Source organism: Pelodiscus sinensis, chromosome 2 (genome assembly GCF_052426305.1).
Source record: "Pelodiscus sinensis isolate ZL-2025 chromosome 2, ASM5242630v1, whole genome shotgun sequence".
Lineage (NCBI taxonomy): Eukaryota > Metazoa > Chordata > Testudines > Trionychidae > Pelodiscus > Pelodiscus sinensis.
Window position 1 is genome coordinate 1,763,431 of NC_143053.1, and position 21,340 is coordinate 1,784,770.

Here is a 21,340-nt window from a genome sequence, read left to right on the forward strand (position 1 = left end):
GGGAGGGGCACAGGGCAGCGGGGCAGCGGGCGGGGGAGGGGCACGGGGCAGCGGGGCAGCGGGCGGGGGAAGGGCACAGGGCAGGGGGGCAGCGGGCGGGGGAGGGGCAGTGGGGCAGCGGGCGGGGGAAGGGCACAGGGCAGGGGGGCAGCGGGCGGGGGAGGGGCAGTGGGGCAGCGGGCGGGGGAAGGGCACAGGGCAGCGGGGCAGCGGGCGGGGGAAGGGCACAGGGCAGTGGGGCAGCGGGCGGGGGAAGGGCACAGGGCAGTGGGGCAGCGGGCGGGGGAAGGGCAGCGGGGCAGTAGGGCAGCGGGCGGGGGAAGGGCACAGGGCAGCGGGGCAGCGGGCGGGGGAAGGGCACGGGGCACAGGGCAGCGGGGCAGCGGGCGGGGGAAGGGCATGGGTCACTGGGCAGCGGGGCAGCGGGCGGGGGAAGGGCACAGGGCAGTGGGGCAGCGGGCGGGGGAAGGGCAGCGGGGCAGCGGGCGGGGGACGGGCATTAGCCCAGGCGGGCAGTGTCTGCACCGGAGGGGAGCTGGACACAGATCAGGCAAGGTGCCGTCCAAGAGCCAGGAGAGCTATTCCACCTCCCTGCACACACAGTCCCAGGTTTAAAGACTTCCAAGCCAGACTGCGAAGGGCCAGTTTTATCCGCTCTGGCGCCTCCAGAGAAAGAGCCTAGGAGACTTAAAGGAAATTCAGGCCGATGGCTGTCTGGCAAGGACCCCACTTCTCAGTAGCTGGGCTACTGAAATCCTCATTGCTTTGTCTCGCCCCTTCTCTATGGTTTATCTGCACGGCTTCCGTCTGGGTCTTTGGTTGTGTCTGTCTGCCGTGTGATGAGTTTTGCTGGCGGGATACACGATGTTACGACGGGTTAGGGATCAGGCCTGCCTCCCCCATCACCAGCAGCTGGAAGTGGAGCCGTGCGGCTGGGGGTCGGGAGTGGAGTGTTCTGAGGCCACGGCCCCCCAGGCGTCTGGGGAAAGGGGTGGGATGGGAGCATGAAGGGGCGGAGCAGGGGCAGGAAGAGGCAGGGTGCAGCAGGGACATGGGTTTAGGGGAACGGGTGGAGAGTGAGTGGGACAGGGCAGAGCAAGCAAGTGTCCTGGACTCAACATGCCCCAGAGACGGTGCTGCTGGGTACAGCCTAAGGGATGCCAGCTTGGATGGGTCTGGCCACCGGACTGATGCTGCTTCATATGCAGCTGCCTCGGGCACCCCCAAACTTGGAATAATCGGGTGCCCCAGATATCCTCGTGCCCTGTGCTTTGTGTAATGGGAGGGAAGGCTTTGTGGAGGGGCACAGCTGTGCTGGCTGTGTTGAATGCTTTGGTCAGGCCCACACAGGCGACGTCCAAGCCTCGGTTGTGCACTCGGCCTTTTTTTGGTGTTGATGCAGAGAAGGTTTGGTGCCTATAGTTGACCTTCCAGCTCTGAATGCAGGTTGCAGGCGAGAAGCCCAGTGGCACCTCAGTCTAACAACGTGTATATCGTGCCATGGGCAAAAGCCGCTTCTTCCGCTGAGCCGGAGTGGAAATAAGACCCCAAGATGGCCCTACCGGCACTGAGGGACCTGCCGGTCGCAGGCCCAGCGCTAAGGAGGCTAATGCCCGGGCTGGAAGGGTCCCTGGCGCCGATGCAGCTCGCCAGCTGTTGCAGGGGCGCTCAGCTGGCTGCTGGCAGAGCTGCGGGGCCGGGAGCGGGAGGCAGCCCGGTAGGTGCTCTGGGAGGGAGGGGCGGCCTGCAGGGACCGGGGTTGGCTGGCCCTGCTGCTCTGCACCCAGGGGCTGGCCTCGCCCCCTGAGCCCTGCGGCCCCTTTAAATCCCCCCCCCCGCACTTGACTGACAGCGGCTCCGTCTTTGTCCCAGCCAGCCAACCAGGGCCTGAGAAGCCGCAGCCTATCAGATGCAGGCTCTCGTTCGTCGGTGGGCGGGCCCGTGGGTGATGTGCATCCGTTCCAGCCAATGAGGGGCGGGGAGCGTGGTGCGTGGCAGGCGTCTCCGCCAATAGGCGCGAGGGGCGGGCGGGCCGCGCGCTGTTGTTGTCGCGCGGAGGCAGCTCGGCCGCCAGCCCGGGAGTCGGTCGCTGCGCGGGGCCATGCGGAGGCGGCCGGAGGCCCGGCGGGCCGCGGCGAGGAGCCGGACGGCGCCCTGCTGGAGCGTGGCCCGGCCGCTGGGCCGCTCGCGGGCGTGAGGGAGCCGCGCCGCGGGAGACGCGCAGGTCCGAGCCCGGGCGCGCGGGGACTACAACTCCCAGCGGGCAGCGCGCGGCGCATGCGGGGGGCTGCGGGCCTGGGCGCGCGGTGCATGCCGGGAGTTGGGGGCAGGAGGGCTCTTGTCCCCCTCCCCTTGCGGGGGGGCAGTCAGGTGGCCCTGGCCACGTGCAGCCTGGGGCCCTGTCTGCCGCGAGGGGCCGGACACGCCCCCCAGCCCCCCTGCAGGGGCGGGGCTCCGAGCCCCCGCCCCGCCCCCCCCCGGCACGGGTCTGGGGCAGCCCCTCGCTCAGGCCCAGCCCCCCCCCTGCAGGGGCGGGGCTCCGAGCCCCTGCCCCCCCCCCCCGGCACGGATCTGGGGCAGCCCCTCGCTCAGGCCCAGCCCCCCCCCCTGCAGGGGCGGGGCTCCGAGCCCCTGTCCCCCCCCCCCCCCCCGGCACGGGTCTGGGGCAGCCCCTCGCTCAGGCCCAGCCCCCCCTGCAGGGGCGGGGCTCCGAGCCCCTGTCCCCCCCCCCCCGGCACGGATCTGGGGCAGCCCCTCGCTCAGGCCCAGCCCCCCCCTGCAGGGGCAGGGCTCCGAGCCCCTGTCCCGCCCCCCCGGCCCAGCACGGATCTGGGGCAGCCCCTCGCTCAGGCCCAGCCCCCCCTGCAGGGGCGGGGCTCCGAGCCCCCGCCCCCCCGGCCCAGCACGGATCTGGGGCAGCCCCTCGCTCAGGCCCAGCCCCCCCCTGCAGGGGCGGGGCTCCGAGCCCCTGCCCCGCCCCCCCGGCACGGATCTGGGGCAGCCCCTCGCTCAGGCCCAGCCCCCCCTGCAGGGGCGGGGCTCCGAGCCCCCGCCCCCCCCGGCACGGATCTGGGGCAGCCCCTCGCTCAGGCCCCCCGCCAGTAGCAGATCGCCAGGGCGGGGCCGGACACGGTTCGTGGCCCGCTCCCTTCCGGGGGAGTCGGTCCCCAGGGCCGGGTGGGCGCCCCCAGAGCTCTGAGACGCTCCCTTTGGAAGTGCCGAGCTGCTCGCTCGAGCGCGTCTCTGACAGAAGCCTCCTAGCAAGGGACTGGAAGGTGACTAACGTGCTGGTTTGAATCCAGGCCTCAGGCGGCCCTCGGCATTGGCAGGCTGGTGAGCCTGGTGTCCTACTGGGCAAATGGGTAGCAACTAGGGATAGAAGCCAGGAGTCGACTCTTTCGCTCCCCAGGAAGCATAAGCTCGTTGGGTTCTCAAGTGTCGACTACTCGCGTCCCCCCACCTTGCTGCCCAGAAGCCGGTTTCCCCCAGCACACGCTGTGTGGTGCTGCCTCCCCCCTCCTCGCCCCTGTCTGTGCGGGGTCCCAGTGAAGCAGCCCCTATTTGCAGCAGCCAGTCTGTATGGGCCATTGCTTTGACCAAGTCGGTAGCTCTTAGGTTCCTATGAGTTCCTGTCCTGGGAGTCTCCAAAGTTGTGCTCACTAAGTGACTCCTCTCTTGCAGTTATAGGCACCTTCTGCTATTCCTGATTCTGGACACGCTAACTGGCAATTTTGGGTGAAATGGCTTACAGGGGGTGTCCCTGCTTTTATGGGCACCAGCTGTGCTGAAAAGCAAGAAGTCCAAAGAGTACATTGGGTATCAGGGAACCTACAAGAGCAGTTGTGTAATGATAGGAATGGACTAAAAGGAAAGGCTAGAAAAGGGCCAATATTTATGCTTTTTCCCATTCTCTAACCCTCACGTGGACCCTTTGCTTCCTGCCTTTCCTGGTCACACCTGACCGTTGGCTAACCTGACTCTTCAGAGGGGTAGCCGAGTTAGTCTGGAACTGGAAACATTTAAAAAACAATGAATAGTCTAGCAGCACCTTAAAGACTAACAAACATGAGTACAAGCCACTTCTTCAGGTGACTGGAGTATTAAAAGTCCAGATCCAAGAATACATAAGAGAAGGCGGGGGGAGAGGAGGAAGGGGAAAGAGGAAAAAATAGTGAATTAGTTTGTTCAAGTTGAGAGAAGCTGATGAGAACAATTTGCACCTTTTTAAGTACCATTGTTTGGTTGGGTAAGTCATTGGGCTGTGGAGGGTGGTGTGCTAGCCAGCCAATGTTACTGCACGTCCAGTGCGGCCTGATGCCAGGCTCCCTACGGCATTGCCGCTATGAAATACTCCCTCCTCTTTTTTCCCATTGTAATATGTCAGACCTTTAAACTGTTATCTGACAGCTTGAAATGTATATGTGGTGGGCATGTGGTGATGGGTGACAGGGGAAGATGGTGTGGGAATTACCTCTGGGGCATCTGGTATTGGCTGCTGGCGGCAGACAGGTCACTGGACTAGATAGACCGTTGGTCTGACCCCGTCTGGCCCCTCTCATGTTCTCGTGTTCCTCAGAGCTTGAGCTTGTGCCTGTTTGTGCGGCTTACGTTGCTTCACTTCCGCAGGCAGCTTTGCGTGTGCTCGTCGACTAGTGCAGTGGTTCCCAGCCTTTCTTCCACCGTGCACCGGCAAACCCAGTCACAAGCTTTGGGTGGACCAGACTGTTTTATTTGCATATTTGTTATGCAGATAATGAATATGCAAATACATGTTGCCGTTCCCAGCCCTCAGAGCTACCGTGGCCCAGCAGCCAGCGGTTCGCGGGGGACCACTGGAGTAAGGAATTGCCACAATACATCTGGCTCATGCATTGCATGTTTTCCTAATAAAACACGTTATTTTTAATATATTCACACGATACAAAACATGGTAGAAATCGGAGAAGGAAACGGATAATAATTTAGGGATGTCAGCGCGCAGACGAGTACACAATTAACTGCTAATCCTGTCGACCACCCGCCACTGCCTGTGTATTAGTTATAAGCCAGCTCCCCACAAGCACCAGATCCGCCTGCTTCCCCAGACCGTGCTGCTGCCTATTAGAGGCAACAGTGCAGAGGGTGATGGAGGCAGGCCGGAGCCGATATGCAAAAGCCGGCTCTCCATGTGTGCTGGCTCCCCACACCCGCATGCCCCCCCTTGCTGCCTCCTACAGCTTAAAAGCCATCACCTCCCTCCCTCCTCCATGTGCCGGCTCCATGGTGCTGGCTGCCCACCCTCCCTCTGCACAGCAGCCTCTGTCTGCAGTTGGGCTCAGGCTCCCATGGACAGGGGCTGCTACCACTTCATGTTGCTGCCTCTGGATCAGAGGAGAACCACAGGGCAGCAAGTGGAAGCTGGTTTTTAAACCGACTCCCTTCACGGACCAGCTTCCACCTGCCACCCCACGCTGCTGCCTCTGTATCAGGCGGGGGCTCTCTGGGAGTGCACTGGCTGCCAGCCCCGCCTCCAAGACTGTCCAGTAGTCGTGCAGCCGCTGAAATTTGATGCGTCTACATGACTATTTGATTACCTGCTATCTCACATCCCTATAACATTTTTTATAAACCCCAGAATTTTTTCAGTAAAAATCGGTTTAAACTGAAAACGAAGGGGCGTTTTGAGAGAGCTGTTGGGGTTATTACAGTCGCAGTCAGAGGACACCCAAAGAAGCTCACTGGATTGCCGGTGACTGTAGTGAGTGGGTCTGTTCGGTCCAGGGTTGTTTGTATCTCGCCCAGGCAGGAGTGGAAGTTGCCAGGCTGCCTTTGGAAGGTGGGGGCTGATTTCTGTTGAGGACGAGGACCGAGAGGTCGGGCATGGAGTGACCGTGTTGTGAAGCGGTTGCCCATTGGTCCTGGGGGGTGTTTTGTCTTTCGATCATTTCCAGTGCAAGTTTTTTGGCGAGCCCAGCAGTTGCCTGGCTTCACCCCCAGAGTTGTTGAGGGGGCAGAGGACACTAGTGGCCTGGCTGAGGTCTACACACACTGGGCTAGGTGGTGTGCGACCCGGGGATCTCTAAAGGGCTGTTCAGAGGGGGTCGTGTGTCCTGGCAGTGGGGACGTGTCTGGCGGCTTTGCGGTGGTGGTTCTGCCCGGGTCCGCTTCCACGTGGAGTTGGTGTCCTGGTGTGCGGGAGCTTGCTGCTGGTGACGAGGGTGAGTGGTGGTTGGAGGCCAGGGAGGGGGAGAAGTCTGTCGGGACGGCCCTGTGGAGCGTGGGTTGTAATCGTCTGTCAGAGTGCTGCACACTGCTCTGTCGCACGCTGACCGGGCCTCTGCGCTCCGGTTAGGGTGACGCCGCAGTGGCCCAGGTGCAGCCCAGCCCGTGGGGTAGTTGAGCGCAGTCTGCGGGCAGGGCGAGAAATGGGAGCTCTACAGCCTGCTGCTTCCAAGCATCTGCCACCACTGAGGAGGTGCGAACGGTCTCTGGCAGGCTCTTGCCCTCTCTTCCGCAGCAACGTGCGAGGCCCCAAAACTCCCTGCTGCGAGGCCCTCGGGAGCCAGGCGCTCTGTGGGAGCGAAGCCTGCCAGGCACAGTTCGGTCATGACCTGGGGTTTCTCTCGGTAGCCTCCTGAGGTGAGCTCAGCCAGCGAATCCCTTCCCTACCAGCCCCACCAGACGCTTTCGGCTAGACGCCGGGGAGGGGGCGTGCGTGAGGGATGTAGTCCCGCTCAGCTAACCTGGGCAACGTTACGGTTAACCAGCTAACTGACCCTCCTGCAGGGGGAGCGGCACCCTGCCTGCGGCGGGGCGGGGCGGGCCTGGCCAGGCTGGGACCGCTAGGGCTGGACTGGAGCCCCCCATGCAGCTGTTTGTGTGTCCGCCAGGGACCCCGCCCCCGCTGCTGTGTTGGGAGGAGGGCTGACTTTCTCTTGCATGGAAACTCTGTATGCAGGGGGGTTTGCTAGACTTCCCACGCTTGTCCTGTTGGGGTGGCGGCAGGAAGGTCAGTGTAGGGAGGGCTCAAGGGCACCAGGTCCGGGAGTTTTCAGCCTCATGTTGCTTAACCCAGCTGAAAGCAGCTCTTCTCGGCACGAGCACCCAGAACGGTGCCGGTAGCAGGGTGCGGGAAGGGCGCCGATGCTCGGCCAGCTTTCAGAGAGAGGAAACAGGAGAATAGACCTGTCAGCGTGAGGTCGAGCTTGGCCGAGAGACTGGAGCAGCCAGTGTGAGACTTGATTGACAGCCAGCTACAGGCGCGTGCTGTAATTAATGCTCATAGACACCAGTCTCGCTCGCTCTCCTGTTTCGATGAGGTGACCCGTTTGGCTGATGGAGACACGTTGATCTCGGTGAGGTGTTTGACTTGGCACCTCCCGGCCTTCTGGTGGGAAAGCTCGGAGTGCTAGAAAATTCACAAGGCTCCCGGCAAGCCAGGGCCTGGCTGAGTGTGATCTTCTGAGACTGACCGGGCTTGCCAGGCTGCAGGTGTGGTCCCAGTTCTTGGCCCCAGGCTGTTTAACGGTTTTGTCAGTTCCCCTGGAAGAAGCCATGAAACCATCACTGCTAAATGCCCAGAGGGTCCCCCGTGGGCCGAGAGGTACGTCGCCAAGAGGCCAGGCCACTGGCACAGAACAGTCCGGGCCGCTTGGCAGCTGGATGCAAGCACAGTCTGTGTTGCCATAGGCGAAATAGGAATCTCGAACAGCCGTGCCTGCCGGGGCGGGGGGCTCTCTCCTGGGAGCAGTGACTGTCCACCAGGACCCCCAAATCTTTGTCAGTCTGAAGATGAACTTCCGGTGTGATGCTGTGGCCAGAAAGCTAACCCGGCCACAGTGAGTCAGCCCGGCGGTTCATCTCCCCGACATCCTGTCGTCTGCCCGTGCCTGAGGCCTGCGCACTGGTGGAGCAACGTTCGCGGAGGCTGCGGCCCCTCGCCTGTGACGTTCCCACGGTTTGCTGGCGTTGATCCCTGCAGAAGCAGCTGCCCCAGTGAGGGGTGTGTGCGCTTGTCCCTGCTGACGCTGCCTCCCCACCCTGCAGTAGCCAGGCTCACAGTCTGTCCCAGATCAGGCGTCACGAGAGCCTGTGGTCCGCAGCATGATGCAGCACAGGCCTTGGTCTGTCTGTGCGCTCAGCGGCCCCGCCCGCGAGAGGGGATGGCGAACCCCAGCGGGCCCAGACCGGGCTGCGTGCGTGCGTGTGTGTGTGTGTGTGCGCGCTTGCAGGCACTAGGCCTCTGGTGCCGCCTGCTCGGTTAGCAGCTTCCTCTCCACCTGGGAGTCTGTCTTCCCGGCTCAGGCCTCCTGCCTTTCTCTCCCGGCCTGAGCGCCACTGGCACCGAGGGAGGGTCTGGGGTGGGTACGGCCAGGAAGTGCAGGGTTCCGCCGCCGGAGCACGGGTGGGAAGTGCCTGCCCTTGTGAGGCTGCAGGGGAAGAATTGGGGTTCCCGAGGACTTTTCCTCTGCCCTGGCTTGGCCGTCCCAGGTGCGGCGAGAGCTCCCCATCCCTGCCTGGGAGGCCACTGGGCGGGGAGCGTCTTGCCGTGTCTGTGCTGCCCCGTGGCCTCTGCGGAGCTGGGCGGAGACGGGCTGTTCCTGCAGGGCTTCCTGGGGCTGCCTAGGGGAGCCGGCTCGGGGCTGCATGGGACACGTGGGTGCTGCCTGCTTGCCCTCCCTTTGACCTTGCTGGGCGGGCGGGTTCCCTGCCTGGCACGTGTCTGCTGCTCACTCCTGTTCCCGGAGCCCGCGCTGGCCTGTGGGCAGCTGGCTGCAAGTCAGGACGTTTGCCTCTCCCTCCCCTGCGTGAAACCCGACTGGCTCCCTGCGGCTAGGGCAGTGGCGGTGGCCTGGCTCCCTGCGGCTAGGGCAGTGGCGGTGGCCTGGCTCCCTGCGGCTAGGGCAGTGGCGGTGGCCTGGCTCCCTGCGGCTAGGGCAGTGGCGGTGGCCTGGCTCCCTGCGGCTAGGGCAGTGGCGGTGGCCTGGCTCCCTGCGGCTAGGGCAGTGGCGGTGGCCTGGCTCCCTGCGGCTAGGGCAGTGGCGGTGGCCTGGCTCCCTGCGGCTAGGGCAGTGGCGGTGGCCTGGCTCCCTGCGGCTAGGGCAGTGGCGGTGGCCTGGCTCCCTGCGGCTAGGGCAGTGGCGGTGGCCTGGCTCCCTGCGGCTAGGGCAGTGGCGGTGGCCTGGCTCCCTGCGGCTAGGGCAGTGGCGGTGGCCTGGCTCCCTGCGGCTAGGGCAGTGGCGGTGGCCTGGCTCCCTGCGGCTAGGGCAGTGGCGGTGGCCTGGCTCCCTGCGGCTAGGGCAGTGGCGGTGGCCTGGCTCCCTGCGGCTAGGGCAGTGGCGGTGGCCTGGCTCCCTGCGGCTAGGGCAGTGGCGGTGGCCTGGCTCCCTGCGGCTAGGGCAGTGGCGGTGGCCTGGCTCCCTGCGGCTAGGGCAGTGGCGGTGGCCTGGCTCCCTGCGGCTAGGGCAGTGGCGGTGGCCTGGCTCCCTGCGGCTAGGGCAGTGGCGGTGGCCTGGCTCCCTGCGGCTAGGGCAGTGGCGGTGGCCTGGCTCCCTGCGGCTAGGGCAGTGGCGGTGGCCTGGCTCCCTGCGGCTAGGGCAGTGGCAGTGGCCTGCAGCGCCTCCCGACAGGCTTCCTCTGGGCCCTGCCTCTTTCCAGCCTCTCCTGCTACAGTGGAGGGTTGCGCAGTCGGCCGGTGGGCGTGGCGCTCTGGAGCCGGGGCTCCCCCTCGGTACCCGCAGGGCTGTGTCTGACCATCTGTGCGCGTCCCATGGAGCCTCGCTGGGGTCCCCTCTGTGACCCCGGCTCTGGGCCCCGCGCGCCCATAGTGACCATGGAGGGAGCAGTCACTGGGGCTGCCCTGCCACCTCCAGGAGCAGTCTGGCTGGTTAACATGGTGGGTTGAGGGGAACAGGCCCCCTTGCTGAGGGGGCAGAGGTAGCGTGGAGGAAAGAGCCCGGCCTGGAGGCTACATCTTGTGTCCACCCCTGTGTCCCCAGGAATGGCCACCGCTGTCCAATGCGCGGATTCAGCGGGCTCTGTTCAGCGGGCGTTGGCTGGCTGGAAGCAGTGACGCCCCGATGGGTATGGGGCCGAGAGACGGGGGTGTCTGGCCTCCCTTGTGGAGTGGGAGCGGCGGGGGCTTTGCTAGGGAGCGGAATGGGATTGTGCCGGGGGTGGGGGTGGAGAGCTGCAGGCCAGCTGGCCCGAGAGAAGCATCGCGCACTTGGCATGGGATGCAGGCTCCCTGCTAGGCACAGGAGAGCTGTTCTTGTGCTCTCCGCAGCAGGGCGCCTGCCCCGACCTCTCTCCCTCTTGGTGCTGGTTTATGCTGCCCAGGTCCAGCCCTTCTTGCCTGGCCGGCAGTGTCGCTGTGCCTCCCGCAGGACGGACGGCTGACGTGTCCGTGTCTCTGTGCCAGGCATTGCCACAGCCGTTGCACTGAGCCGCCCTGCAGCCAAGCTGGGACGATGAAGCTCTTGGAGAACTCAAGGTTTGAAGCAATAAACTCTCAGCTGACCGTGGAGACGGGAGACGCTCACATCATTGGCAGGTGAGTACTGTCGAAGGTTGCTTCCGGGCTTCCCCAGAGGCGCCGCCTCTTCGCCCGCCCTTCCCGTGGCGCAGGGAGAGCTGGGGAGCTGCCTCCCCGGAGAAGGCGTAAAGCTAAGAGAGCGTTGAACGGTGCTGTCAGGTGACTGTGTCCCTGGGGTGGAAGGAACCTTACGGTCTTTGCTCTCGGCCTCTGCCCAGCTGTCTGTGACGCTCCGCCTGCCGTGGGGGTCTCGGGCACGCAGCTCAGCTTTCTGCTCCCAGCCTCCGTGCAGTCACCTGGGTTCGCTGCCTCCACTCCAGCCGGCTGCCCCACTTAGCGGAACTGCTGCTCTGAGCGGCTCGCGGGCGAGTGGGATGGGAAGGGGCCTGAGTCCCGCCGGCCCCCCCTTCCACACGACGCAGCAAAGGGGACAGTGGATTTGGGACGCAAAGGCTGCCGCTGTGCTCCCCGGCCTGCGGCTGGTGCCCGTCCTTAGCCCTCTGCCCGCCTCGGTGCCACTGTTTGCCTTGGAGGTCCTGCTCCTGCCAAAGGGCAGAGGGACGTGGGGCAGGGCTGCCCTCGCTCTGGCTCTCCAGGCGTGTGGGCAGGAGGCAGACCGGAGCGATGGCTCTCCGGGCGGGTGGGCAGGAGGCGGACCGGAGGGATGGCTCTCCGGGCGGGTGGGCCGGAGGCAGACCGGAGGGATGGCTCTCCGGGCGTGTGGGCAGGAGGCAGACCGGAGGGATGGCTCTCCGGGCGCGTGGGCAGGAGGCAGACCGGAGGGATGGCTCTCCGGGCGGGTGGGCAGGAGGCAGACCGGAGGGATGGCTCTCCGGGCGGGTGGGCAGGAGGCAGACTGGAGGGATGGCTCTCCGGGCGCGTGGGCAGGAGGCAGACCGGAGGGATGGCTCTCCGGGCGGGTGGGCAGGAGGCGGACCGGAGGGATGGCTCTCCGGGCGCGTGGGCAGGAGGCGGACCGGAGGGATGGCTCTCCGGGCGGGTGGGCAGGAGGCAGACCGGAGGGATGGCTCTCCGGGCGGGTGGGCAGGAGGCGGACCGGAGGGATGGCTCTCCGGGCGGGTGGGCAGGAGGCGGACCGGAGGGATGGCTCTCCGGGCGGGTGGGCAGGAGGCGGACCGGAGGGATGGCTCTCCGGGCGGGTGGGCAGGAGGCGGACCGGAGCGATGGCTCTCCGGGCGGGTGGGCAGGAGGCGGACCGGAGCGATGGCTCTCCGGGCGGGTGGGCAGGAGGCGGACCGGAGGGATGGCTCTCCGGGCGGGTGGGCAGGAGGCGGACCGGAGGGATGGCTCTCCGGGCGGGTGGGCAGGAGGCGGACCGGAGGGATGGCTCTCCGGGCGGGTGGGCAGGAGGCGGACCGGAGGGATGGCTCTCCGGGCGGGTGGGCAGGAGGCGGACCGGAGGGATGGCTCTCCGGGCGGGTGGGCAGGAGGCGGACCGGAGGGATGGCTCTCCGGGCGGGTGGGCAGGAGGCGGACCGGAGCGATGGCTCTCCGGGCGGGTGGGCAGGAGGCGGACCGGAGGGATGGCTCTCCGGGCGGGTGGGCAGGAGGCGGACCGGAGGGATGGCTCTCCGGGCGGGTGGGCAGGAGGCGGACCGGAGGGATGGCTCTCCGGGCGGGTGGGCAGGAGGCGGACCGGAGGGATGGCTCTCCGGGCAGGAGGCGGACCGGAGGGATGGCTCTCCGGGCGGGTGGGCAGGAGGCGGACCGGAGGGATGGCTCTCCGGGCGGGTGGGCAGGAGGCGGACCGGAGGGATGGCTCTCCGGGCGCGTGGGCAGGAGGCGGACCGGAGGGATGGCTCTCCGGGCGCGTGGGCAGGAGGCGGACCGGAGGGATGGCTCTCCGGGCGGGTGGGCAGGAGGCGGACCGGAGGGATGGCTCTCCGGGCGGGTGGGCAGGAGGCGGACCGGAGGGATGGCTCTCCGGGCGGGTGGGCAGGAGGCGGACCGGAGGGATGGCTCTCCGGGCGGGTGGGCAGGAGGCGGACCGGAGGGATGGCTCTCCGGGCGGGTGGGCAGGAGGCGGACCGGAGGGATGGCTCTCCGGGCAGGAGGCGGACCGGAGGGATGGCTCTCCGGGCGGGTGGGCAGGAGGCGGACCGGAGGGATGGCTCTCCGGGCGGGTGGGCAGGAGGCGGACCGGAGGGATGGCTCTCCGGGCGCGTGGGCAGGAGGCGGACCGGAGGGATGGCTCTCCGGGCGCGTGGGCAGGAGGCGGACCGGAGGGATGGCTCTCCGGGCGGGTGGGCAGGAGGCGGACCGGAGGGATGGCTCTCCGGGCGGGTGGGCAGGAGGCGGACCGGAGGGATGGCTCTCCGGGCGGGTGGGCAGGAGGCGGACCGGAGGGATGGCTCTCCGGGCGGGTGGGCAGGAGGCGGACCGGAGGGATGGCTCTCCGGGCGGGTGGGCAGGAGGCGGACCGGAGGGATGGCTCTCCGGGCGGGTGGGCAGGAGGCGGACCGGAGGGATGGCTCTCCGGGCGGGTGGGCAGGAGGCGGACCGGAGGGATGGCTCTCCGGGCGGGTGGGCAGGAGGCGGACCGGAGGGATGGCTCTCCGGGCGCGTGGGCAGGAGGCGGACCGGAGCGATGGCTCTCCGGGCGGGTGGGCAGGAGGCGGACCGGAGCGATGGCTCTCCGGGCGGGTGGGCAGGAGGCGGACCGGAGCGATGGCTCTCCGGGCGGGTGGGCAGGAGGCGGACCGGAGGGATGGCTCTCCGGGCGGGTGGGCAGGAGGCGGACCGGAGGGATGGCTCTCCGGGCGGGTGGGCAGGAGGCGGACCGGAGGGATGGCTCTCCGGGCGGGTGGGCAGGAGGCGGACCGGAGGGATGGCTCTCCGGGCGGGTGGGCAGGAGGCGGACCGGAGGGATGGCTCTCCGGGCGGGTGGGCAGGAGGCGGACCGGAGGGATGGCTCTCCGGGCGCGTGGGCAGGAGGCGGACCGGAGGGATGGCTCTCCGGGCGGGTGGGCAGGAGGCGGACCGGAGGGATGGCTCTCCGGGCGGGTGGGCAGGAGGCGGACCGGAGGGATGGCTCTCCGGGCGGGTGGGCAGGAGGCGGACCGGAGGGATGGCTCTCCGGGCGGGTGGGCAGGAGGCGGACCGGAGGGATGGCTCTCCGGGCGGGTGGGCAGGAGGCGGACCGGAGGGATGGCTCTCCGGGCGGGTGGGCAGGAGGCGGACCGGAGGGATGGCTCTCCGGGCGGGTGGGCAGGAGGCGGACCGGAGGGATGGCTCTCCGGGCGGGTGGGCAGGAGGCGGACCGGAGGGATGGCTCTCCGGGCGGGTGGGCAGGAGGCGGACCGGAGCGATGGCTCTCCGGGCGGGTGGGCAGGAGGCGGACCGGAGCGATGGCTCTCCGGGCGGGTGGGCAGGAGGCGGACCGGAGCGATGGCTCTCCGGGCGGGTGGGCAGGAGGCGGACCGGAGCGATGGCTCTCCGGGCGGGTGGGCAGGAGGCGGACCGGAGCGATGGCTCTCCGGGCGGGTGGGCAGGAGGCGGACCGGAGCGATGGCTCTCCGGGCGGGTGGGCAGGAGGCGGACCGGAGCGATGGCTCTCCGGGCGGGTGGGCAGGAGGCGGACCGGAGGGATGGCTCTCCGGGCGCGTGGGCAGGAGGCGGACCGGAGGGATGGCTCTCCGGGCGCGTGGGCAGGAGGCGGACCGGAGGGATGGCTCTCCGGGCGCGTGGGCAGGAGGCGGACCGGAGGGATGGCTCTCCGGGCGGGTGGGCAGGAGGCGGACCGGAGGGATGGCTCTCCGGGCGCGTGGGCAGGAGGCGGACCGGAGCGATGGCTCTCCGGGCGCGTGGGCAGGAGGCGGACCGGAGCGATGGCTCTCCGGGCGGGTGGGCAGGAGGCGGACCGGAGGGATGGCTCTCCGGGCGCGTGGGCAGGAGGCGGACCGGAGGGATGGCTCTCCGGGCGGGTGGGCAGGAGGCGGACCGGAGCGATGGCTCTCCGGGCGGGTGGGCAGGAGGCGGACCGGAGCGATGGCTCTCCGGGCGGGTGGGCAGGAGGCGGACCGGAGCGATGGCTCTCCGGGCGGGTGGGCAGGAGGCGGACCGGAGGGATGGCTCTCCGGGCGGGTGGGCAGGAGGCGGACCGGAGGGATGGCTCTCCGGGCGGGTGGGCAGGAGGCGGACCGGAGGGATGGCTCTCAGGGCGCGTGGGCAGGAGGCGGACCGGAGCGATGGCTCTCCGGGCATGTGGGCAGGAGGCGGACCGGAGGGATGGCTCTCTGGGCGGGTGGGCAGGAGGCGGACCGGAGGGATGGCTCTCCGGGCGGGTGGGCAGGAGGCAGACCGGAGGGATGGCTCTCCGGGCGGGTGGGCAGGAGGCAGACCGGAGGGATGGCTCTCCGGGCGCGTGGGCAGGAGGCAGACCGGAGGGATGGCTCTCTGGGCGGGTGGGCAGGAGGCAGACCGGAGCGATGGCTCTCCGGGCGCGTGGGCAGGAGGCAGACCGGAGGGATGGCTCTCTGGGCGGGTGGGCAGGAGGCAGACCGGAGCGATGGCTCTCCGGGCGGGTGGGCAGGAGGCAGACCGGAGCGATGGCTCTCCGGGCGGGTGGGCAGGAGGCAGACCGGAGGGATGGCTCTCCGGGCGGGTGGGCAGGAGGCAGACCGGAGCGATGGCTCTCCGGGCGGGTGGGCAGGAGGCGGACCGGAGGGATGGCTCTCCGGGCGCGTGGGCAGGAGGCGGACCGGAGGGATGGCTCTCTGGGCGGGTGGGCAGGAGGCAGACCGGAGCGATGGCTCTCCGGGCGCGTGGGCAGGAGGCGGACCGGAGGGATGGCTCTCCGGGCGGGTGGGCAGGAGGCAGACCGGAGGGATGGCTCTCCGGGCGGGTGGGCAGGAGGCGGACCGGAGGGATGGCTCTCCGGGCGGGTGGGCAGGAGGCAGACCGGAGGGATGGCTCTCCGGGCGGGTGGGCAGGAGGCAGACCGGAGCGATGGCTCTCCGGGCGGGTGGGCAGGAGGCAGACCGGAGGGATGGCTCTCCGGGCGGGTGGGCAGGAGGCAGACCGGAGGGATGGCTCTCCGGGCGGGTGGGCAGGAGGCAGACTGGAGCGATGGCTCTCCGGGCGGGTGGGCAGGAGGCAGACTGGAGCGATGGCTCTCCCCAGCCACTCGGCTGGCCCCTCGCTGGCCCTTGAATGCGCAGAGGCAGCCTGAGCCCCGGTGGCTCCTTTCTGAGCCCTGTGTCGGGTGGGGCAGAGGTGCCAGGCCAGCTCCTTGTGCGGCAGAGGCGAGTGTGGGGTTTCGGTGGAGCTCAGGCCTCGTGGGCTCCCTGGCTCTGGCTCTCCTGCTGCCACGGTCCTGCACCGGCCTCCCTTTGAACCATTCTAGTGAGCAGAGCCTCAGCCTGGCCGCTCTGTGCCGGGAAGAGCCGGCCGCCCGTCAGCTAGTGGCTTCCATGTGGCAGAGGGGGAGCTGGCCCAGCCCTGGAGTGTGATGCGAGTGGGGGGGGGCTCATCTTTGCTGCAGCATGGGCACCTAGGCTAGCAGGCAGCTCGGCTGCCGTCAGCTGGGTCGGGCTTTACAGCCACTGGAGCGCAGCGCTATAAGGGCTTCCCCTGCCCGGCCAACGGGGCTCGGCGGCTGCCCTCCCCCAGCGAGCAGGCATCTGGCAGTGCCATGCCCCTGGCCAGCCTGGTGCTGGTTTGGGCAGAGGGCTTGGGTCAAGGACGCCAGCTCAGCCCCTGCAGTGCTGCTGGGGAGATGTGGGGAGCTCTCCCGATCGGGGTTCCAGACCTGGGGCTGGCCTGAACGTGATGTTTGGGAGTTGCGCTCCGAGTGGCCGTGGGGCCGGCTGGCGGTGCCCAGCAGGGTGGGTTTCATAGAATCATAGAATCATAGGACTGGAAGGGACCTCGAGAGGTCATCGAGTCCAGCCCCCTGCCCTCAAGGCAGGATCAAGCTCCGTCTACACCATCCCTGACAGATGTCTATCTAACCTGTTCTTAAATATCTCCAGAGAGGGAGATTCCACCACCTCCCTTGGCAATTTATTCCAATATTTGACCACCCTGACAGTTAGGAATTTTTTCCTAATGTCCAATCTAAACCTCCCCTGCTGCACTTTAAGCCCATTACTCCTTGTCCTGTCCTCAGAAACCAAGAGGAACAAATTTTCTCCTTCCTCCTTGTGACACCCTTTTAGATATTTGAAAGCCGCTATCATGTCCCCCCTTAATCTTCTTTTTTCCAAACTAAACAAGCCCAGTTCATGAAGCCTGGCTTCATAGGTCATGTTCTCTAAACCTTTAATCATTCTTGTCGCTCTTCTCTGTACCCTTTCCAATTTCTCCACATCTTTCTTGAAATGTGGCGCCCAGAACTGGACACAGTACTCCAGCTGAGGCCTAACTAGTGCAGAGTAGAGCGGCAGAATGACTTCACGAGTTTTGCTTACAACACACCTGTTAATACAACCTAGAATCATATTTGCTTTTTTTGCAACAGCATCACACTGTTGACTCATATTCAACTTGTGGTCCACTATGACCCCTAGATCCCTTTCTGCCATGCTCCTTCCTAGACAGTCGCTTCCCATCTTGTATGTATGGAACTGATTGTTCCTTCCTAAGTGGAGCACTTTGCATTTCTCTCTATTAAACCTCATCCTGTTTACCTCCGACCATTTCTCTAACTTGCTAAGGTCATTCTGAATTATGTCCCTATCCTCCAAAGAAGTCGCAACCCCACCCAGTTTGGTATCATCTGCAAACTTAATAAGCGTACTCTCTATCCCAATATCTACATCATTGATGAAGATATTGAACAGTATGGGTCCCAAAACAGACCCTTGAGGAACTCCACTTGTTATCCCTTTCCAGCAGGATTTAGAACCGTTAATAACCACTCTCTGACTACGGTTATCCAGCCAATTATGCACCCACCTTATCGTGGCCCTATCTAAGTTATATTTGCCTAGTTTATCAATAAGAATATCATGCGAGACCGTATCAAATGCCTTACTAAAGTCTAGGTATATGACATCCACCGCTTCTCCCTTATCCACAAGGCTCGTTATCTTATCAAAGAAAGCTATCAGATTAGTTTGGCATGACTTGTTCTTCACAAACCCATGCTGGCTATTCCCTATCACTTTATTACCTTCCAAGTGTTTGCATATGATTTCCTTAATTACCTGCTCCATTATCTTCCCTGGGACAGACGTTAAACTGACCGGTCTATAGTTTCCTGGGTTGTTCTTATTCCCCTTTTTATAGATGGGCACAATATTTGCCCTTTTCCAGTCTTCTGGAATCTCCCCTGTCTGCCATGATTTTTCAAAGATCATAGCTAAAGGCTCAGATACCTCCTCTATCAGCTCCTTGAGTATCCTGGGATGCATTTCATCAGGACCTGGTGACTTGCTGACATCTAACTTTCCTAAGTGATTTTTAACTTGTTCTTTGTGTATCCTATCTTCTAAACTTACCCTCTCTCTGCTTGTATTCACTACGTTAGGCACACCTCCAGACTTCTCGGTGAAGACCGAAACAAAGAAGTCATTGAGCATCTCCGCCATTTCCAAGTTTCCTGTTACTGCTTCTCCCTCCTCACTAAGCAGTGGGCCTACCCTGTCCTTGGTCTTCCTCTTGCTTCTAATGTATTTATAAAAGGTCTTCTTGTTTCCCTTTATGCCTGTAGCTAGTTTGATCTCATTTTGTGCCTTTGCCTTTCTAATCTTGCTCCTGCATTCCCGTGTTGCTTGCCTGTATTCATCCTTTGTTATTTGTCCTAGTTTCCATTTTTTATATGACTCTTTTTTTATTTTGAGATTGTGCAAGATCTCCTTGTTAAGCCAAGCTGGTCTTTTGCCATATTTTCTATCTTTCCTACACAGCGGAATTGTTTGCTTTTGGGCCCTTAACAACGTCCCTTTGAAATACTTCCAACTCTCCTCAGTTGTTTTTCCCTTCAGTCTTGCTTCCCATGGGACCTTACCTACAAGTTCTCTGAGCTTATCAAAATCTGCCTTCCTGAAATCCATTACCTGGGTTTGCTCCCAGTCTGTCTGCAGCTGGCTGGGCTGCTTGCATGGGAGGGCCCAGCCTGGCTCAGGCCAGGTCTGCATTGGAGCCTGCCCCAGTGAAATGAAACTGGATCTTGCTGCACCATGCAGAAACCCAGAGCTGGGAGGGACCTCCAGAGGCATCGAGTCCGGCCCCCTGCTCCCGGCTAGCCCATCCCTGACAGGTGTGTGTCCAAACTGCTCTCCGGGGATGGAGACTCCACAGCCTCCCCAGGCAATGTAACCCCCCGACAGGCAGGACGCTCTTGCTAATGTCCCGCCTTAACCTCCCTGGCTGCAGTCTAAGCCCAGAGCTGCTTGTCCTGTCCTCAGAGGCCAAGGGGAACAAGATTTCTTCCTCCTCCCTGACACCCTTTTAGGTGCCTGAAAACCTCTCGTGGCCCCGCTGAGGCTCATGCCCGGCCTGCAGGCCCAGCAGCACACTTCCCCTCACACGCTCAGTGCCAGGGAGCCCTGCCAGTGCCTGGCTGTGACTTCGGGCTGGAGGCGGCAGCTACTCGAGCCTTGTCTCCCGGCTCCTGCGCTAGTGACCGCTGGCAGCGCGTGCAGCTCGTCACAGGGCAGCCAGGAGGGGTCTGCCCAGGATGGCCAGAGGGCCCGTGGACGTGTGTCCAGAAACAGATGGCATTGGACGTGCGTCTCCCTGCTCCCCTTGAGCCCAGACAGTGCAGCCAGGGAGTGACAAGAATTGAAAGTGAAACCGATTGGCTGTCGGCGCAGAACGGACAAATGCAAAGTGCTCCACTGGGGGAGGAACAGCCCCTTTCACACACACAACGGGAAGCGACTCCAGGAAGGATCCTGCACAAAGGGACCTGGGGTCAGAGTGGATCACAAGCTCAATGAGTCAACAGTGGGACACTTGCCAAAAAAAAAAAGCAAATGTCATTCTGGGTGGCATTAGTAAGGGTCTGTCTACACTAGCCCCCTAGTTCGAACTAGGGTGGTAATGTAGGCAACCGGCTACACGCGGCACAGACTAGGTAGTTCGGACTAGGCTTCCTATTCCGAACTACCTGTACTCCTCGTTTCACGCAGTGCGCACTAGCGGACATTTAAAAATGGCGGCGACTTTATGCAAATGAAGCCCAGGAAATTCAAATCCCGGGCTTCATTTGCAGCTCCGGTTGCCTAGTTCGAACTAGGGGGCTAGTGTAGACATACCCTAAGAGTGTTGTGAGCCAGACACGAGGAGTCATTCTTCCGCTCTGCGCTGGTCAGGCCTCAGCTGGAGCGCTGTGTCCAGTTCTGGGCTCCACGTCTCAGGACAGATGTGGAGAAACTGGAGAAGGTCCACAGAAGAGCAACAAACATGATGAAAGGCCTAGAGAACGTGAGCGAGGAGGGAAGAGTGAAGAATCGGGTGTGTTCCGTCTAGAGGAGAGAGGACTGAGAGGGGACATGACCGTTTTCAGGTACCTAAAAGATTGTTACTAAGAGGAGGGAGAAAACTTGTTCTCCCTAACCTCCGAAATAGGACAAGCAGCACTGGGCTTCAGCTGCAGCCAGGGAGGTCTAGGTTGGCCATAAAGAAAAGCGTCCTGCCCGCCAGGGTGGTTACGCACGGGGATAAGTTGCCCGGGGAGGCTGTGGAGTCTCCATCCCTGGAGACGTCCAAGAGCAGGTTGGACAGACACCTCTCCAGGGTGGTAGATGGTGCTGGGTCCTGTGGCGAGGGCGGGGGCTGGACCGGATGCCACTCGAGGCCCCTGCAGTGCTAGTGAGCTGTGATTGGAAGATGGAAAGGCAGAGGGGAAGGAGTGTTGGCACAGGGCCAGGGCCGTGCGAGGTGCCAGCGTTGGGGTCCCGTCAGCGGCGTGTCTGCAGCGAGGGCTCTGCGGCTGAGCCGTGGCACGGGCGCTTCAGTCACTCATCCACCTCCGATGGGCGGTCGCCTGTCCGGTTCTTCCGTGTTTCAGGGGTAGCCGACCGCACTAGCGCGCTCTGGGTGCGAAAGCTTCCGCCCTGAGCAGTGCCCCTACGTCGGTGTCGCTGGTGAGCGGAGTCCTGGCCTGAGGCTGATTTCGGAGCTGAGGACGGCTGGGTGGGGGGAAGAGCCGAATTCCTTGGGCTGCAGATCCGCCTCCACGCAGCTCCCCTGCTCCTGAGGGCTCGGAAGCCGCCTGGGCCTGTAGGCAGCCCTCGGAGTCGCTTTCATAGTACTCTGGCCTCCGCTGGGCCAGGGCCCGAGAGCAAACTCTCCCGGTGGCCGTGCCCCTGCCAGGCCAGCACCCTCCTCTGCCTCCCAGCCTTGTGTCTGTGCTCCCCTCGCACTCCCGGCGTCCCTCAGGCCTCTCTCTGCCAAGGCAAAGGGTGTGGCGCAGCACCACGGATATCCTTCCGCCCCTGGGCTGGCCCTGGGAAAGGGACCCACAGCCGCCCCGTGACAGTGGCTGGCTGGTCGCTGTCACCCGGAACCAGGGGCAGTGTTGGCTAGTTGCCCCAGTGGGGACGGTGTGTGGGAGGGGCCGTTCTGAGCCCGTCACTGGCAGCAGCTGAACTTTCTGTGTGATCAGGATGCTGCAGAGATCCGGGGGCTTTCTGCCCCTGGGCTCTGAGCCCTCTGTGCCCTTGGCGGGGGGCTGGGGGCACCTGGGCGTGTTCCCCGTCGGGTTTCTGGGTCCTGCGCAGCCTCGCCCCGCGCACTCCAGCCCCGGTGGCCAGGCCCGCAGGTGCCCCCTTCGCTAGGGCCAGTCACGCTGTTAGGCCACCGCTTGGGCAAGGATTTGTCCAGTTCCAAGTAGCTGGATTTCAGTTAGAACCCGGA

General features: G+C 64.6%; 1 protein-coding gene across 2 annotated transcripts in view; it reads left to right on the forward strand.

Moving 5' to 3' along the window:
- Window positions 1-21,340, forward strand: part of MAF1 (MAF1 negative regulator of RNA polymerase III) — a 28,550-nt gene that overhangs the window by 201 nt on the left and 7,009 nt on the right. Inside the window, exons 1-2 of one of the 2 annotated variants that reach the window (XM_075916603.2) lie at window positions 2,029-2,224; window positions 10,400-10,531. In XM_075916603.2, the coding sequence (XP_075772718.1) occupies window positions 10,449-10,531 (83 nt within the window). In that variant the 5' untranslated portion in view covers window positions 2,029-2,224; window positions 10,400-10,448. Of the gene's footprint in view, window positions 1-2,028; window positions 2,225-10,399; window positions 10,532-21,340 lie in introns of those variants that run through there. The other variant, XM_075916604.2, reaches the window with a different exon arrangement.